This window comes from Sus scrofa, chromosome 13 (assembly GCF_054392235.1).
Source record: "Sus scrofa isolate SSC_HxYL_T2T_F1_AM1 chromosome 13, Sscrofa_HxYL_maternal_Yorkshire_Landrace_v2.0, whole genome shotgun sequence".
Classification (NCBI taxonomy): Eukaryota; Metazoa; Chordata; class Mammalia; order Artiodactyla; family Suidae; genus Sus; species Sus scrofa.
This window is the reverse complement of record NC_139395.1, coordinates 153,559,345-153,579,115: the sequence shown is the minus strand read 5'-3', so window position 1 is coordinate 153,579,115 and position 19,771 is coordinate 153,559,345. Positions and strand designations below refer to the sequence as shown.

General features: G+C 38.8%; 1 protein-coding gene across 6 annotated transcripts in view; it reads right to left on the bottom strand.

Annotated features, from left to right (window-relative positions):
• The window catches only part of GOLGB1 (golgin B1), a 92,461-nt gene that overhangs the window by 27,272 nt on the left and 45,418 nt on the right, over positions 1-19,771 (bottom strand). For all 6 annotated transcript variants that reach the window (XR_014824696.1, XM_084991079.1, XM_084991081.1 and 3 more), the window contains 4 exons: positions 15,454-15,568; positions 12,468-12,541; positions 3,836-9,036; positions 865-2,779 (listed from right to left, as the gene is read on the bottom strand). Coding sequence is in view for 5 of the 6 variants with exons in the window: in XM_084991079.1 (XP_084847205.1) it covers positions 865-2,779; positions 3,836-9,036; positions 12,468-12,541; positions 15,454-15,568 (7,305 nt within the window). In the remaining variant the exon portion in view is untranslated. The remainder of the gene's footprint in view (positions 1-864; positions 2,780-3,835; positions 9,037-12,467; positions 12,542-15,453; positions 15,569-19,771) is intronic.

Below are 19,771 nucleotides of genomic sequence, written 5' to 3'. Positions count from 1 at the left end.
AATAAGGCCTGGATTCAAATGCTGGATTCAATTACTTCCAAAAGCAGTAAAATTTTAACATTATATCCCTTATCTTTCTCTCAGATTTAAAAAAAAAAGTTGAGTAATTACAGGGAAGTGGGTAAATGGTTCAGTATGCAAATAAAGCTTTACTAAGCAGCCATTTAAATGTATTTAAATGAACCCTTTTTACATTGAACTCCCACCCCCCCTTATTTTGGCCACCCCTCAGCATATATGGAGTTCCCAGGCCGGGGGTCAGATCCGAGCCATGCTGGTGACTATGCCACAGCTGTGGCAACGCCAGATCCTTAACCCACAGTGCCAGGCTAGGGATTGAACCTGTGACACAGCATGGCAGAGACACTGCTAATTTCATGGAGCCACAGCGGGAACTCCACATTGGACATTCTGTTGACATATTAGGGTCGAGTTTACATATGAGATAAGCTGAATCCTCTCTACCCTTAATACCACCAGATTTTGCTAAACTGTCACAATAAGAAGGCTCTAAGTGATCCCTATGCTTTCATTCAATTAAACTATGACAAATTCTGTGTGTGTATCAAGTATATAAAACAGCTCTCCATCTTTTAGTCCTTTTATAACCAATGGAAAGTTCTGTGCAAAGGAAATTTGTAATCTTTCTTAAGATGGTAATGGCAGATTTATGGAAATTTAAACAATGCTTCTGTGTTTCTCTAAGACCAAAAAGAATCTGTGGGATGTATAACATCGTCCCAGAGTACCCAGAAAATACGAATACATTTTTGGGGGGTCACTTTCTATAAAAGTGAAAATCAATTTAAAGAAAGATTCAAAAACTCTCAAACGCAGATTTGAAAGAGAAAACTGGACACTCACTAGTCGGTCTCGGTCATTTTGGAGTGATGACATAGCTTTTTTTAAACTCTGTACTTCAGCTGGGCTGGTTGTGGGTGGGGCTGCAGACCTCTGCTTCCCTTCCTCTGTCTTGCGGAATTTCTCCAGTTCATTCAGCAGGCGATCTCTCTCGTTCTGCAGACTGGCCATAGCCCTGGAAAAGGACTGCACTTGGTTGTAAGAATCTTCTAGCTGTGAGGACAAGTGAAGCAATTGCTCATCTTTGGAAAGAAGCTGCTGGTTAAGTTTCTCAAGGTGGGGTGAGCTGTCATCCCCAGTGGAGTGCACCGGAAATGCAGCTTTAGAAACAAGAACCTCTCTCTCCCTGCCTGAGAGGCCCTGTTCTTCTCTCAGCTGTGCCAGCTCCTTCAGACTGGCCTCATATTTCCTTTTCAGGCCTTCAAGCTCCTCATTTGCGTGATCTCTACTATTTTGCAGGGAACTCATTGACTTCCCGAAAGACTGGATTTGTGCTGTGAGATCTTTATTTTCTTTGGTGACCGCAAGCAACTTCTGTTCCATCTCCACCAGATCCCTTGCAAGCTCTGCCACCCTCTCCTCTGCTGTTTCAGTTTCATTTCGCATTATCCCGGCATCATGATGAAGATGCTTTAGTTCTTTCTTCAGTTTATCTTCAATTTCATCCACCTTCTTGGCAGCTTCCTTCTGAACACGAACCAATTCCTCTTCCAGCTCTGTAATTCTCTTCTGAGAGGAAGAAAGAGTAGTACTTAACTTCTGTACCTCTTCTTCTTTTACTTTTAATTGGGCCTGAAATATTCCTAAAGTACCTTCTTCTTGCAAGGCTGTCAACTGTTTCTTTAGCTGGGATATAGATCCTTTCAAGCTCTCAATCTCTTTGGATAAACCTTGCTTCTCCTCCTGTAGAGCAAGAGAGGACCTCTTCAGCTCCTCCTTCGCTTCCTCAGACTCCTTGAGTTTTTCTTCTAATTTGGTATACTCACTTTTCAGCTCCTTCGTCTGCTGAAGTTGAGCTTCAAGGAGCTGCTTTTGCTGACAGTCCTTCCTTGCTATCACTTGGTTCAGGTCTTCTCTATATTGGATCAGCTCTGCATCGAGCTTGGCGTTCTCAGAATTGAGATCATCCATATGACTCCTTAAGCATCGAATTTCTTCCTTCAGCTTATTATTCTCGGTAGCAGCATCTTGGATGAGTTGGTCTTTTTCCAAGATCACCGAGAGATGTCGCTCTTCCAGCTGTTGGTAGTCACTTACGATGCGATCTCGGTCATCTTGGAGAGAGGACATGGATTTAACGAAGGAATTCAGCTGAGCCTTCTGCTGCATGTTCTCCTTTTTCATATTTTTCAGTGATTCCATAAGCTGATTGGTTTTGTCAACAGCTTTTTTGTTCTCCTCTTCTAGGACAGTATTCTCCTCTTCCTCCTGGGACAGTAGATTTTCTAATTCTTTAATTTCTTTATCATGCTGCTGATGCAGTTCAGCAACAGCTACTTGGATTGCCTGTTCCTTGTCAGAAAGCAGACTTATAATCTTTTGCTCTTTCATGTTTATTTCTTCATGCAGCCTACTGGTCAGTTGCCTAGAGGCCTGAAGATCAGTCTCTAGCTGTTCATAATTGAACTTACAATTTTGGATATCAGCCTCTTGCTGCTTTATGATGCCTTCCAAATGTTCTTTATTTTCCTTATATTTTTCTAAAGAGTTATTTAAATCAGTTGACTGGTCTCTGAGGATCTTAAATTCCGATTCCAACTTAGCTAGTTCACCCTGAGAACTATGGTATAGGTGTCGAGTCTCTTCTAGCTGAGATAAAAGTTCTTTGTTTTCCCCCTGTAGAGTGTCACAGACCTTCTGCTGAAGCTGGACCTCTGTCTTGGCTTTGGACTCCCAAGTCTGTTTGTCATGCTCAAGCCTAGAAAAAAAGAAAGGTCGCTAAATACATATTTTAAGGGAAAAGTACTTGTGTGATGCCTAAGCAACACATTCTACATGTACTCAGATCTATAAATGAATAAATATTCATAATTAAAAGTGCTCATCTTTTTAATAAACAGATATTAGTTCTACTGAACGCTCTGTATTAAATGTATATTGCACCTCAGAATTCATATATTTAAATCATAAACTCCAAAGTATGTTGCTAATTTAGTGATATGACTTTGGACACTCTAAAAAGTGTCCCCAATTTTGCTTTATTTTGCTCTAGAAAAGCTATTGTCTGGCCACCTAAAGGAATAATATTGGTATGAGAGACAATGAGGAAATATGTTCCAGAGCAGAAGAATCCTACTAAAAATGGAAGAGTATAAGGTAGGAGAAAGATTATTAGCTCTTGAGTTTGAAACATGATATAAAATAGGAGTTTGTGGAGTTCCCTGGTGGCTCCATGTGTAAAGGATCCACTGTTGTCACTGCTGTGGCTTGGGTGCTGCAGTGGTGCAGGTTTGATCCCCGGCCCCAGAATCTTCTGCATGCCACAGGTGCGGCCAAAAACAAACAAACAAACAACAAAAAAAAAAATTGGAGTTTGAGGAAAATAACTCTAGCATGCATATACAGTATGAACTGATGTGGAATACAAGAAAGAGAAAAGAGAAGATCATTTCAGAGGCTAAGGCAATAATTTGAGAGTACAATAATTTGTGCTATGGTAAAAATTCAGACAGGGATAGCGGAAATGAGAAGAAAGGGAGAAATTCAAGAGATCTCTCAAGAGAAAGATGGGTAGAGAAGCAGATATAAATTTTTCATGTTAATACAAGTTATAGCAGAAGGTCACTTGCAAAAAGAGAGCGACAGAAGTGGGAAGAAATAGAAGAAACAGAGGCAGAAGTGAGAAGAAATAGATCTTCTGGGGGAATTTAAACTATAATTAATCTCATAATATTAAAGGGAAGAGAAATAGTTTAAACAGAGGCATTCTTGTCTTCAATTACCTTTGGAAGGGTAAAAAATGCTATTCATTTACCTGGAAATGTTGATCTTCAGTTCCTCCATATGGATGGACATCTGCCTAAGCTGATCCTTCAGAACACTGCAATTCTCCTCCTTAAGTCTAATTTCTTCTTCTTTGGTTTGAATAGCATCACTGAACTTCCTCTCCCATTTCTTGGCTTCATCTATCACCCTGTCCCGATCATCCTGCAGGGAAGACATGCTCTTGGTGAAAGCCGCAAGCTGGGCCACCGTACTATCCAAGTTTTCCTGAAGCTGTTTAACTTCCTTGTCTTTCTTGGTCAAAGTAACCTGCATCTCTCCAAATGTCTCCTCTAAGTGGATTTTTTCTCTACGCAAAGCATCCAGTTTTTCTTGCATATTCTTCTTCTCTTTCAGGTGCTTCTCTTCTACCTGCTCCAGTCTTCGCTCAAGATCTTCATCCTTTTGTTTCATTTGGCTTTTCACTGATTCTTTATTTGACTGAAGCTCCTTTTTCAACTTGAGATTATCTGCTAGGACCCTTGCTGCTTCACTTTGAGTGTCATCTAGCAGTACTTTGAAGCTAGCTAATTCTGTTTCTGCCTTCCTGCGATCTTCCTTGGCGTGAGCCAGATTTTCCTTGGTTATTTCTAAATCTTTTTGGGATTCAGCCTGAACAAATTCTAGCGCCTTAACGGTTCTCTCCAGAGCACTAATTTTCTCTTGATACCTGATGCAATCCTTCTGCAGCTGCTTTACTTCTTGTTGTTTTTCTTTTAACAGCTCCTGAAGTTCCTTTGCATGGCTTTTATTGCCAGGTCCTTTCTGAGCACCTTGTATTTTCTCCATATATTCCTTTCGTATTTCTGATTCCACCTTAGTTTTCTCCTTGACTAACTGCTGCTTTTCTTCTTCCAATTCACTCACACACTTTTTAAGGTTCTGCATTTCAGATTCTAGTTGCTCATTTTTGATTTGGGCATCTGTAACATCTTGATAATAATTCCCAATGCTTCCATTAAGTTCTGCTAATTGATTCATAAGCCTCTCTTCTAAATCATCTTTCTCTTCCTCTGCTGTCTCCTTTAGCTTGGTAACCCTGACAAGTTCTTCTTGGATTTGCTGATTTAACAGGTTTATTTTGGTTACCTCTTCCTGGAGCATTTTTAGGTCACCATCCTTTGCGGATATCTGACTCAATAAAGCATCTCTCTCATTTTCTAAAGTCTGGTTAAATTCCTTGTCTTTCTGTTTGTCCTCCTCTAATTCAGTGATTCTTTCTTTCAGCTGATCAATCTGCTGTAGGTAGTTATTAATTTCATCATGTAAGCTGATATTCTCACTTACATCAGGCTTGGCATTGTCCTCAAACAGAATGGATTCTGAATTTTCAGGCCTTGTGCTCATACTTGGAGAGTCTTGCTCATCAGCCTCTTCTGGAACAGACTGGGTTGCTTTTTCAACAACATCTATTTGGTTACCATGCTTCTCAGTGGCCTCCTGGCTAGCTTGTTTCGATACATTACCTTCTATCTGATGCTTTAAATCTTGAACCTCTTTACTTAAAGAGTCCTTCTCAGTCATTAACACCTCAAACTCCTTAGACAGGGTTTTATACTCTGTTTTGACCCTTTCTAGTTCCTCCTTCATGTCAGAATTGGAAGAAAGAAGTGCTTCCATACTGTCTTTAGGTATACCTCCTGCAGGGGGTACCTCTGCTCTAAGCCGGTCATTTTCTTCTTCCAACTCTAGGATTTTTTGCTGTTTAGATTTTGCAAACTTTCTCATCTTTTCTTTCATCTCTTCCATTTCCTGTTCAGCTTCCTGCAACTGCTTTTCTGTCTCTTTCTTGTTTGCTTCTAAGCTTCTTAACTTGCCGTATAGTTCTTGCTTCTCTTGCCTCACAGTTTCCACCACATGCTGAATCCTTTCTGCCTCATTGCTAACATTCTCATAGGACTGCAGAAGAATTTCATATTCTTTCTGTAACTCTTTGTGTTTCTCTTGCCACTCAGTGCTTTCTGCAATCTTAGAACATTTCAAAGATTCAATTTCCTTCACTAAGTTTTCCTTGTCTTCAGTAAGACCCTCCAGAGCTAATTTCAGACTTTCACAAGAACCATTGAGACTTTGATTTTCCATTAAAGATCTGTCCATTTCTGCAATGAGTTTGTCTCTTTCTTCCTGAAGAAGAGCTAACTTCCCTAAGAATGTATCTTTTTCTGTATTTTGAGCGGAAACTTGGTTTTCCAAATCTGCCAGAGACTTAGTGAGATGTTCAATGGCCTCTCTCGCCAAAGACAACTCCTCCTGGAGACCTTTGTTTTCTTTTAGTGCTTCTTTTCGGGAAATAAGGGCAGCCTGCAGTTTCCGCTGTATTTGTTGCTTTGCTTTAGTTTCTTCTCCAGTCTCATCTGGTTTTTGCTTCATTTCACAAAGCTCCAGCTGTAACTGCTTTAGCCTCTCATCATGTTCTTTGGCTTGCATTTCCAGCTGTGTACGCAGAGCCTTCATTAAATCCTCTTGATCTCTTATCTCTGCCTGAACTTTAGTAAGGGCCATTTCCTTCTCGCTCAGCTGTCCAGAAAGGTATTTAACTTCTTCCTCCTTTTTGCTTATGAGTTTTTGGAGTTCATCTAGTTCAGGCTGTAATTCTTTTAAATGTTCTAATCCAGCAATTTCTAGTTGACTGCTTTCCAATTTCTGCCTCAGGCTTTCTGCATGGGCTTCAGCTTCATGGGACGCTGCCTTCAGACTTTGGATTTCCAAATCCTGTTTATTTATCTGCTCTTGTAACTGAAATACTTCTTCTGCTTTTTTAGTCAGCTCACCTGTTGTAGAGCTAAGCTTCAACTCTAACTCTTCTTTCTCAGCCCCTATTTCTTTCAGCTGGGCCTTAATCTGGGCAATAACAGCAGTATTGCCCTGGAGCACATCTGTATTTCCAGGACGAGGAGGCCAATCTGAGCACAAGTCAGACTCTGAAACAGGGTGAGCAGGTTGCTGCTCTGTGGCTTTGTATAAAGGCTCTTCTAAACCTTGAGTGGGAGAGCCTGTTTCCTGCTGGCCATGGCCTGGGAGTTTTCTGTCCATAGACTCCCTTATTTGAACCTGGAGTTGCCTTAGTTGGTCCCCAATGTCCTTATTTTCCTTGCTTTGCTCATCAAACTGTTCTTGCAGGTGATTAAAGTCATCTTTCTGTTGCTTCAGCTCCTCCCGAAGATGTCTTTCCTTCTCCTGTGCCTTTTTTAGAATCGCCTTGCGAGAGGTTAATACTTCCTGTAGCTTCTTTTGAAGTTGCTCCTTTTCTTTTTCAAGGTCCGCTATTTTTTCTTCCAGTTCTGGTTTCCAGTGTTCTCCACTACCTGCAACAAGCGGACTGATGGCCACTGCTTCTTTTACAGGTGCAGCTGAGTCTCCGTCACCTGCATCCTTGGTACCTGTGGTTAACTTGTGGATAACTGCTTGGTTTTCAATGATTTCTGCTTGGAGCAGATCTATTTGGCTTGTCTTCTCTTGCAAGTTCTGATTCATCTGTTTGACCACAGCCTGTAACTGTTCTTCAGCTGCTGCCTTTTCTTCCAAATCCTTCCTTACATGCTCTAGTTCCACTTCCTTCTCAGATATTACCTGTTTCAATGACCTTTCTACTTCTTGGCACTTAGAAGTCACATATTTTTCTACGTCTTCTTTGCCTTCTTTATCTTCCTCCATTTCTCTCCTCTCACTCTCATTGAGTGGGATCTCTTTCCTGGGTTCATCTTTCACTTTGGCCAATTCCTCTTCTAATCTACTGACTCTTTGAAGAAGTTCCTTTCTGTTAATAAGAGCAGCCTGGAGCTTTCTCTTTCTCTGCTCACTTTCCTTCTTCACAAGGTCTAATTCATGCTGAAGTTCTTCTTTACTTATAAGCCCTGCTGGGCTCAACTCATCATAATTCTGCTTAAGGCCAGAAACAATTTCTTTATCTTCTTCCACCTGCTCTTTTTTGGACTCTTCTGCTCTGGATAATAAATTCAGCTGCTCTTTAAGAGTCTTAATTTCAACCCCAAGAGAAAACTTCTCTTCATTAAGCTGAACCATTTTCTCAGTCATACTAAAGCTGATCTCTGTCACTTGCTGATCCTTCTCCTCAATGGTTTGTTGGAGGGTTTCCACATCTTTCTTTTTCTGTAGTAAGAGCTGATCCATCGTTGCTATTTCAAGTTCCTTCTGTGAAAGAGCCTGTGAAAGTTCTTCCACCTTATTTGAGATATCCCGCACACGTTCTGCCCCCTCAAGCACTTCACTTTCCTTCTTCTGCAGTTGGCTTTGCAGGCTCTTGATCAGTGTAGTCTGCTCGGAAAACTGAACCTGCACATCATCCAGTTCATTCTGTAAAACTTCAATTTTCACATCTTTAGATTTAGTTTCTATGCTGAGACTGTGGATCTGCTCAGTGAGCAAGTTTTGATGAGCAGTCTGATTTTCATAGTCAAGTCGTCTTTGCCTTTCTGCTTCTGCAAGGTTCACTTCCAGTTGCTGTACCTGAGACCTCAGTTCTGTCACCACACTAAGTTCCTTCACCTGAGAAAGAAGCTGGTCTCTTTCTTGAGATAAAGCAGTGAATGCACTATTGGTGTTTTCAGCATTTTTCTTAAACTCTTCAATCAGCTGGGTTAGGCTGCCTATTTCCTTAGCTTTCTCATCTAAATTTTTCTCATGGATTTCTTCTGCTTTATGAAGGTTTGTTTCAAGTTCCAAAATTTGACATTTTAGCCTTTCCAATTCATCCTGGTGACACTGACAGATAGCTGGTACAGCAGAAGGGGCTTTATCCTCATCATCTTGCTTTGCTGATTTTAATTCCATTCTAGCATCACTTAATGGTATTTCCTCAGATGTTCTGTGTTGATATTTAGTGCTCATCTGCTCTTCTTTTTCAGTTATTGGAAGACTGCTCTCCTCATCTGGCACTGGGGGAAAATGTTGTCCTGTATCTTCAAGCAGTACTGTCATTTTAACCGGAGGTATTCCTTCACTCTCTATCTGTTTCATTTCTTTCTGGTCAATGACCTCAGGGTCTCCCTCTGCCCTTTTGCCTTGAAGCTGTGATTTAAGAAATGCAATCTCCTCTTGAGCTTCTTTCATTTCCAACAATAACACGGATAGTTCTTTATGTTTCTGAGAAAATGTGTTCTCCAGGACATCTGGTTCACTTTCCTCAGCAGAACAGCTGCTTTTATTGAGTCTAGTAATATCAACCATGCTGATCTGTTTTTTAAAAAAGAAAGGAAAAAACCTCAATCAAATGTTTTAAAGGAAAGAGCCTAAATGAAAACTGTATATTGTGCATTTTTCAAAACCTGAAACCTTTTGGTCCAAACCTTCCTACAGTAAAACTGCCAAATACTTTTAAAATCAGTTTTTATTTCCCAAATTAGATTTCTGAGGGCATCCTGTCAATCCTGCACTGAGGTCAAGACATACTCATAAGACCTAAGGAAACCTGGGACTCATTTTCTAAATACTCCTCACTTGGGAAACTTTCTCTAAAAATTAAAACGCCTACTTGTTTCTCCTAAGAAATGCTCAAAAATAAAAATGGAAGCAGGATATAAAAAATTTGTGTTTCATCCCATACCAAGGAGGAAGTCGCAGGATTCCTTTTCTTAAATTATCTATTGAAATGGGGAATATTACATAAGCTAGCCATTAACAGACAAGTAAAGCATCAAACAAATAAACTGGATAAAAAATAATCAAAAAGGAGTTCTATTGGGGCTTAGGTATGAAATTTGACAAAATATCAAACAAATTATTATTACAAAGACCACTGTGTTAGACTACAAGTCACATAAATCACTTCTATAATTGTTTTATTGGGAAACAAAATCAGCGAATTTCATGGTGACTTTACTGAGTATTTTATTAAATGAGTTTGAGGACAGTGGACATAATAAAATCTCTATCTGTGCCAATAGCATCTTTTCTTTCCCCACAAAAAAATTCCAACCTGATACGAGGAAAAAAAAAAAAACAGTGGACTGTTATACAATGCAGCAGCCAAGAGCACAAGCTCTACAGCCAACTGCCTGAGTTCACATTCTTGTTCTGCCATTTCCTAGCAGAAGCTGGTACACAGTAAGTCTTTGGTGAATGTTAGCTAACCATCTGTCAGGCCACTTCGCTCATTCTCTTCCATCCCTTAGTCTAACCCTCTGCTGATCCCTACACTATCTACAGAGTTTGATTAACCTCTGGCTCAAGTTAAAAAAAAAAAAAATCAACATTTTCCCACTGTGAGAGGGCAGAGAATCAGAGAACTTTGCTCTTTCTAGTCACTCTCATTACTTTTTCTTCTAGTAATATTCTTCCCCTTTTGGCTTGCCTTAAATTCCCTAAGGACCTTTTCTATGCAAGTTCTGCATCTTATGGAAGTTCCCAGGCCAGGGACTGAATCCGAGCTGCAGCTGTGACCTATGCCACAGCTGTGGCAATGCTGGATCCTTTAACCCACAGCCAGACTGGTGACTGGACCTGTGCCTCTGCAGGAACTCAAGCTGCAGCAGTCAGATTCTTAACCCACTGCACCATGGCAGGAACTCCGTACTCAGGCTTTCTTATCCCAAGGGATTATTTTAGCCACCTTTTTTTTTTTTTCCAATTTCTGTGGGTTTTTTTTTTTTTTTTAATTTCCTTTCTTTTCCATTGTTCCCTATTTATTTGTTCTCCTTCTGGTTGCTTTATCTTTTTCTTAATAGATTCCCACATTTCTTTCCTGTTCTTTTTTGAGCTATCTTGTTTTCAGTAGACATGATTGTGAAGCATCTTAGAACATTAAACATCTCCTTGGTGAAACAAGATTCATTTTCACTACTGAATTCTCATAATGTCAGTAACTGCATAATGCTATAATTTTCAAAATCTAGTCCCCTTTTGACAATTTTGTGAACAGAGCATCAATGGCCCCATGAAAAAGTATTGAATATAATTTTGTGTGTCCACTTGGCTAGGCCACAGCACTCAGATACTTGGTCACATTATCCCACATGTTTCTGTGAACATATTTTTAGATGGGATTAAGATTTAAATCAGTAGACTTTGAGGAAAGCACATTGCTTTCCATAATGTGGGTGGGCGTCATCTAATCAGCTGAAAACCATAACCAAAAAAACAAAACAAAAAAAAAAAAGACTGCCCTCCTCCAAAAAGAACAAATTCTGCCCAAAGACTACGATTGGATTCAAACTGCAACTTTTCCTAGGGTCTCCAGTGTGCTAGCCTACCCTGCAATTTTGGATTTGCCAGCCTCCACAATTACATAAGCCAATTCCTTAAAATAAATCTCCCTATATATACTTCCTATTAGTTCTGTTTCTCTGGAGAACTCTAATATAAGTAAGCAGATACCATTGTTAAGAAGTTAAAGTATTTAAGATTTTTTTCGGGAGTTCCCATCGTGGCACAGCGGAAACAAATCCAACTATGAACCATGAGGTTGAGAGTTCCATCCCTGGCCTTGCTCAGTGGGTTAAGGATCCGGCGTTGCCATGAGCTGTGGTGTAGGTTGCAGAAGCGGTTCAGATCTGGCATTGCTATGACTGTGGCGTAGGCTGGTGGCTACAGCTCTGATTAGACCCCTAGCCTGGGAACCTCCACATGCTACAGGTCTGGCCCTAAAAGATCAAAAAAAAAAAATTTTTTTTTCAAGGCCATTTATGAGTCTTTAACTGACTTCTTGATTGGAAGGACAATTAAGCACAATACAGCTAACAATAATCTTAAATCTAGCAGAATACTGAGCAACCACACATTTCCTATAGTAATTTTTTTTTTTTTTTTTTGACTTTTTAGGGCTGCACCTGTGGCATATGGAAGTTCCCAGGCTAGGGGTCAAATGAGAGCTGCAGCTGCCAGCCTACACCACAGCCACAGCAATGCTCATCTGTGACATATACCACAACTCACAGCAACACCAGATCCTTAGCCCACAGAGCAAGGCCAGGGATCAAACCTGCAGACTCATGGTTGTTAGTCAGGTTTATAACCCACTGAGCCACAACGGGAACTCCTCTTATAGTAATTTTTAGGTTATAAAAAGTACCATTCTTTTTAATATAATCCTAAGTGAAACTGTGCCAACTGGACAGGGTTCGGGGAGCTGGCAGGGGAAACTAAAGACTCTTAACGTCTTCACCGAGAAACTTTTCTGAAATGATAAAAGAAGTTGCGATGAATGATAATCTAGTATGAAAAAATGGGTTATCAAAACCCAAATAAGTGCTATTGTATTTGCAGTGGTTCAGGACAAATAAAAATTCCAAATTTTCAGAAACAAATGAGAGTAATGAGAAAACCATAATAACCATTATGACTCTCTTAAATCTCACTTTCTTTGTAATCTAATTCTCTGTCAACATCAGAAAATTGCAGAAATATGTAGGGTTGAAACTACTTCCTCTTAATCAAGCTCATATTCTGTTTATTCTAAGAACATAACACTGGAATTCCCGCTATGGCACAATGGGATTGGCGGCATCTTGGGAGCACTGGACGCAGGTTCAATCCCTGACCTGGCACTGCCTCAGCTGCAGCTTAGGTTGCAATTGTGCCACCTATCTGATCCCTGGCCCAGGACCTCCATAAGCTGTGGGGCAGCCAAAAAAAAAAAAAAAAAAAAAAAAAAAAGAAATCCCACTTACCTCACTGACTTCTCTATCTGCCTCGCTGGTTCTCTTCTGAGCCTCCAGGAGAGTAATCTGAGAGGATAGTTTTTCTGAAAGTCACAAAATAAATATCCTTAGAAGATAAATGTAGAGTGTTTGAAAAAATAAGAAAGAGGTATGTGTGTGAGGCTATTTGAGATGCATGAAATAATCAAGAGGAAAGAAACAGACAAAACAGTTTGGGGGAGAAAAAACACTTCTTTTATTAAAATAAAGAAGTGGCAAAAGAAGATAAAAAAACGAAATATAAGAGGAGTTCCCGCTGTGGCTCAGTGGAAACGAATCTGACTAGCATACATGAGGACAAAAGTTCGATTCCTGGCCTCGCTCAGTGGTTAAGGATCCTGCGTTGCTATAAGCTGTGGTGTAGGCCAGCAGCTACAGCTCCAATTCAACCCCTAGCCTGGGAACCTCCATATGCTATGAGTGTGGCCCTAAAAAGACAAAAAAAAAAAAAAAAAAGAATAAAGGTGAGATATAAGATAGAATGGTACTAGGTATTAATAATCAATGTCAGTGAAGTATAATAAATAGTGGAAGATTTTAAAGTAAAAAAATGCCAGATCATATGACGAAAAGCAGCTATTTCTGTGGCATAATTTGAGGCTTCATAATACATTTGCCTTAATTTTTCTATAACCCTTCTGTGTGCATAATATACATCATGCATTGATAGAGCACTAATAATGTCTTTGATGTCTTTCCACATATGTTCATAAGGACATCAAATTTTAGCATTAGAAAGGAGCTATCCAATCTCCTCAATGACCCTATGATGAATCAAAGAAATGACATAACCTGCAGCTACTTTATAGAGTTGGGATCAGAATTCAGTGTTCTGAGTTCAACCCCATGTTCTGTCACACAGGGTATATCTAAAAAGGGTAGTATTTCCTTGGAAGATGAAAATATTGAGTATTAAAAAGCCTCTAAAGAAGTTTAGTGTTTCTGAGCAGCTCAGGCATATACAGTAAAGAATACAAGGCAAATACAATAAAGAAACAAACAAAAAAAGAATATTTTTTACCCTAAATCCAAATGTCCTACATAATTTGTACATAATTTGGTCTCACGTATTCTCCAAACTCCTCTTCTTGTACTGCCTCTTTTTGCTCACTCTGTTCTCAAGACCACTGGCCTTCCTTCCATCTGCAAACATATCAAACTGATTCACACTCAGGGTATCTGCACTGCTCTTCTCTACTAGGAATGAGATTTGCTCACCCTCTTTGAGTGTGACTGTCCCCTTTCTATCATTTAGGTATGAGGTGCTCAGACAGCCTACCCTGACCACTCCAGTGCTGCTTTCTTCTTCATGCAGGCAGTAACTTGTTTTATTTTTATCCTAATACTTATCTCTCTCTGAAATTCTCTTGTGTATATACATGTTTATGGCCTGTTTTGTTCTCTAATATGTTCACAGCAGTATCCTTAGCAACTAGATCAGTGCCTGGCACATACTGGAAAGGTACCATAGATATTTGCGGAATGAATGAATAAACACTCATGAAATAAATGAACTCAAGACAGTATATAACGTGTTTAGACATTTCAAAGGGGCACAGTGGTAGACACAGAGGTGCAAAAAGTGAGTTTAACAGAACCTGACACATAAAGCACAGGCAACCTATAAGGCCAGACATGAAAACTAATACAGAAAACCTTAAGGCCTGGGATTCTTGCAGGAAAAGCAAAGAGAATGGATCTCACATGATCTCTAAACCATAATCGGCTACACGAAAGCGACAGGGCCTGCTTGAAAAACTGCAAAATAAACTTCATAGATAAAGTCTCAATGAAGTGGTTTGTGTGGGGTGAATAATGAGCTGAATTTGCGATGTTAGTTCTTTATCGGCAATGGTGTGACTAGTCTAATAAAGGTTTATAATTCCTAATTTATAGCTAAGTGGAACTGTAAAATGGCTAAGTAGGAAACTTTGGCTGCAGAGTTTAGAAAATGGTACAAACTTTGGTTCAAACTTGGTATTCATTTTCACTCTCATAGATAAAGCATAGTTATCAGTTACCCCAGGGTAAAATAGATGAATAACGTATTATTAACTACATATTACTAAAACCATAAGGTCCTTGTGAAGCCAGTGATAAATGGAAGGAGGTATATCTTCATTCTTATCAACTGTTCACACATAGTCCAATAGAATAAATGCTCAATTTAGTTCAATCCTACAAAACTTTATTCAGCAGCCACTCATTTGCAAGGTCCTACTCTAGCTCTTGGTAAAGAGTAAAGCAAAGATGAAAAAGATGAAAAAAAAAAAAGGTCCCAGCCCTTGAAGAGCTTATAAACTATTTGTGAAGGGCTTATAAAAGATAAAGATATAAATAGATGATCTTGATGCAATGTTAAAGGAATGCAAGGATGTTTCAGAAACACAAAAATGCATTTAACCCAACTTTGGAATATTAGGACTGACTTCCTGAAAAAGATGAAGTCCTAGCAGAGGCCTGAAAGATGAGTAAGAATTAGCCAGGTTAAAGGAAAAGGATAAGGTTCTAAGCAATATATAGCATGAGCAAAAACCAAATGGTTTTTACCTCTAAAACTTTTATTTATACTGATCTGTTACTTTATCCCACAAATGCTTATTACTGGGCAAGTCCTTTCTCTCTTCATTTTGCCTATTTAAAAAGCCAGGGTCCTATTAAGGTCCTATTCAAGCCACACTTCTGAGAAGATTCCTGGACCACTCCAAAATGAATATAATATCGACACCCTGCAGCATTTATAGCCCACACTGAAAAATGTTAAACTTATGCAAACCCTGGTACTATGGTCAAATTGTTTAAGGTGTATCAATCCTACCTTCAATAACTACCAGACCTGCTAAGATCTTCATTATCATAGAATCAGAGAATCTATGTGTTACACATGTATAGTGATAAAAGTAGAGGCACTTTTGGATTAAGAAGACAGAGAATTATGGTTTTCACTTATACGTACCATTCTCAGCTTTCAGCTCCTCCAGCTCTGTAGAATTAAGGAGCAGGGCTCCTTTTTCATTCTCTAGTTCCACCACTCTCTTCTGCAAAAAGGCAATACTCTCCTCAGTGACTGCCTAAATGGTACAAAGACAACAAATTAATGATTCTCCAGTGCAAAACTCTCATACTAATGTTCAGACAGCCTCTGGCATTTCTGTCTTCTAAACGTTCTCCAGCCATGAAAATACTTTAAAAATAGTATCTACTTATCTGCCTAGGTAACCTTTTGTTTTGTCTTATTTTTGTGTTTTTATTCATTTACTTTCATTTTTGATAGTTTTATGGAAGTATAGTTGATTTACTATGTTGTGATAATTTCTACTATACAATGAAACCTACATAACCTTTAAAGCAATGCTTTTCATCTGAACATAGAAAGAGAAAATCTTGCATGCAAATTTCCAGTTGATAGGCTTTTGACTTTAATACTGAAGCCTAGGTTACAAACAGAGAAATCTCAAGTCTACTGAACATGAAAGAATATTTTCAGAATCCAAAAAATTAAAAGTGCATCAATGAATTCTAGAAGAACTTCAAGTAGTCTAATATATGTGTAACTGAATCACCAAAGGAAGGAAGATTGTCAGAAAAAAATTATTTGACTAATGGCAGAAAAATTTCCAACTTGATGAAAACTATAAACAAGAGGCAGACTCTAAGCATAAGAAACACGAAAAAAGGAGTTCCCATCATGGCTCAGAAGAATCAAATCTGACTAGTATCCAAGAGGACGCAGGTTCAATCCCTGGCCTCACTCAGTGGGTTAAGGATCCAGCATTGTCCTGAGCTGTGGTGTAGGTTGCAGACATGGTTCAGATCCCAAGTTGCTGTGGCTGTAGTGTAGGCCTGTAGGCCAGCAGCTATAGCTCTGATTCGACCCCTAGCCTGGGAACTTACATATGCTGCAGGTGTGGACCTAAAAAGATAAACAAACAAACAAAACCCTATGTGAAAAGCGCATCATAATCTAAGTGCTCAAAACCAGTGATAAAATCCTAAAATCAGCCAGGAAAAAAAAAGACAAGCATGACAGCAGATTTCTTGTCAAAACAAAATGCAAGAAAAAAGTAGAGTAGTAGCCTTAGAGTAATGAAAGAAAAAAAAAAAAAGTAGAATCCTATAGTTTGCTTTTAAGAATATCTTTCAGCAAGAACAGAGAAAGATGTCTTCATGCATACAAGAACTATAAGCCTCCATCACTAGCAGACTTGTGGGCTCATGAGAGTACACACACATGCGTGCACACGTACACACACACACATATACACACACTAAAGGAAGTCCTTCAGGCAGAAGGAAAATGATACCAGATGGAAATATGAAACTAAACCAAGTTTAGCAAACCCTGGAAGCTTCTGTTTTTATAAATAAAGTTATGGCCTAACAGCCTAAAATATTTACCATTTGACCCTCTATAAAAAAGACTGCCGAGGGTTCCCGCTGTGGCACAGTGGAAACAATCCGACTAGGAACCATGAGATTTCAGGTTCAATCCCTGGCCTCGCTCTGTGGGTTAAGGACCCAGTGTTGCTGTGAGCTGTGGTGTAGAATGCAGACAAGGCTCAGATCTGGCGTTGCTGGTCGTAGACTTGGCTCGGACCCCGAGTTGCTGTGGCTCTGGCGTAGTCCAGCAGCTATAGCTCCAATTAGACCCCTAGCCTGGGAACCTCCATATGCCGAGGGTACAGCCCTAAAAATAGACAAAAAGACAAAAAAAAAAAAAAAAAGATAATTGACTAAATAAGAATTAAAACTGTTATTTATAACATGTATGCTTGTATTTTTGTTTATATGTATAAGTAAAATAATAATAACATAAATCCCCAAAATGAAGACATACAAGTATATAATTGTAAGGCTTTTATTCTATACATAAAAGTAGCACACTATTATATGTAGGTAAACTGTGATTAAAGTGTAGACTATAGTCCCTAACGCAGTCTCTATCGTAACAAAATAAATAATTATAGCTAATACAGTGAAAAGGGAGAAAAACAGAGTCATAAAAAATACTCAACCAGTTTTTTAAAAGGAAGAGTTAAAAAGTATAAGACAACAGAAAACAAATAGCAAGGTGGGAGACTTAAGCCTATACCAATGACACATTAATGGAAATGGTCTGAACACTACAACTAAAAGGCAGAGATTGACAGCCTGGATAAGAAGTATGATCTAAGGCACAGCACAGGGAACTATATCCAATCTCTCAGGATAGGATATGATCAAAGATAATATGAGAAAAAGAATGCATATATGTGTATGACTGGGTCACTTTACTGTACAGCAGAACTTGGCACAACACAGGTAAATCAACTATACTTTGATTTAAAAAAAGACTTAGGATTAAATTCTATGCTGCATATAAGTGATGTGCTTTAGCTATAAAGACACAAATAAGTTAAAGAATGAAAAAAGATACACCATGCTATAACATGAGCAAAAGAAAAGTATAATAGCTGTATTAATATCAGAAAAAAAGTATATCTCAGAGCAAAGAATGTCATCAGCGATAAATAAGGTCATTTCATAATGATCCTAGGTCATTTAATCAGGAAGACAGAAAAATCCTAAATGTTTAAGCCCCCACTTGCACAGTGTAAAAATACATGATGTAAAAACTGAGATAACTATAAGTAAACCCACAACTATGAGATTTTAATACTCCTCTCAATAACCGAGCAAAGAAATAGTCAGAAATGCAGCAAGGATATAGTACACTTGAAAAACATTACCAACCAACCTTATGTGATTGACACTTAAAGAACATCCCAGCCAAAAATAGCAGCCTACACATAATTTTCAAGTACACATGGAACACTTACCAAAATAGACACTATTCTGGGCCATAAAACAAGCCTCAATAAATTCTAAAACAGTCAAGTCATATAAATTATGTGCTCTGCCTACACTGGAATTAAAATCAAAATTAATAACAGAGGAGTTCCCGTCGTGGCGCAGTGGTTAACGAATCTGACTAGGAACCATGAGGTTGCGGGTTCGGTCCCTGCCCTTGCTCAGTGGGTTAACGATCCGGCATTGCCGTGAGCTGTGGTGTAGGTTGCAGACGCGGCTCGGATCCTGCGTTGCTGTGGCTCTGGAGTAGGCCGGTGGCTGCAGCTCCGATTTGACCCCTAGCCTGGGAACCTCCATATGCCGCGGGAGCGGCCCAAGAAATAGCAACAACAACAACAACAACAACAACAACAACAACAACAACAAAATTAATAACAGAAAGACCTCTTGACCTATCATCCCCAAATATCTGGAAACTAAGCAATCCAGGGGGCAAAAAAGAAATCAAAAGGGAAGTTAGTAGTTTGAACTGAATGAAAATAAAAATACAACAGAATTTGGGGATGCTGCTAAAGAATATTTTAGGGTGAAATTTATAATGCAAAATGCCTTTGTTAGAAATAAGAAAGGTCTCAAACTAATGGCCTGGCTTTACCTTAAGAAATTAAGAGATGGGGAAATCAAATCCAAAGAAAACAGAAGAAAGGAAATAATACAGACCAAAATAGAAATTAATAAAATAGAAAATAGAAAACAAGACAGACTCAATGAAGCCCAAGCTGGTTTTGAGATGAGTAAAGTTATGGGCAGTCTAATCTGTACATGAAAGAGAACACAGCCACCAATATCAGGAATGAGAGAGGTAACGTCACTATAGATTTTATATCTATCATAAAAAATTAGAGACTATTATAAATAACTTTTTGCCTCTGGATTTGGACACATTTTCTAAAAGATATAAAACACCGAAACCTACTCAAGGAGAAACATTTAACCTAAATAGCCAAATAGCTATAAAAACAAATAGAATTTGCAGATAAATGCGTCCACAAAGAAAATTCCTGGAATCTAATATATGGCACAAAGGAAACTTTCCACAGAAAAGAAAATCATGGACTTGGAGGACAGACTTGTGGTTGCCAAGGGGAAAGGGGAGGGACTGGGAGCTTGGGATAAATAGATGCAGAATGTTGCCTTCAGGATGGATTAGCAATGGGATCCTGCTGTGTAGCACCGGGAACTCTGTCTAGTCAATTATGATGTAATGTGAGAAAAAAGAATGTATACATATATGTGTAACTCGGTCACCATGCTGTGCAGTAGAAAAAATATATATAGAAATAAAAATTTAAAAAAAGAAAAAAAAAGAAAATTCCAGAAATAGACAGCTTCACTGGCAAATTCTCACAAAACATTTAAGGAAAATTAATAATAAAGCTATTGTCATTTCTTTTTTGTATACAAAACTTTCCAAAAACAAAAAA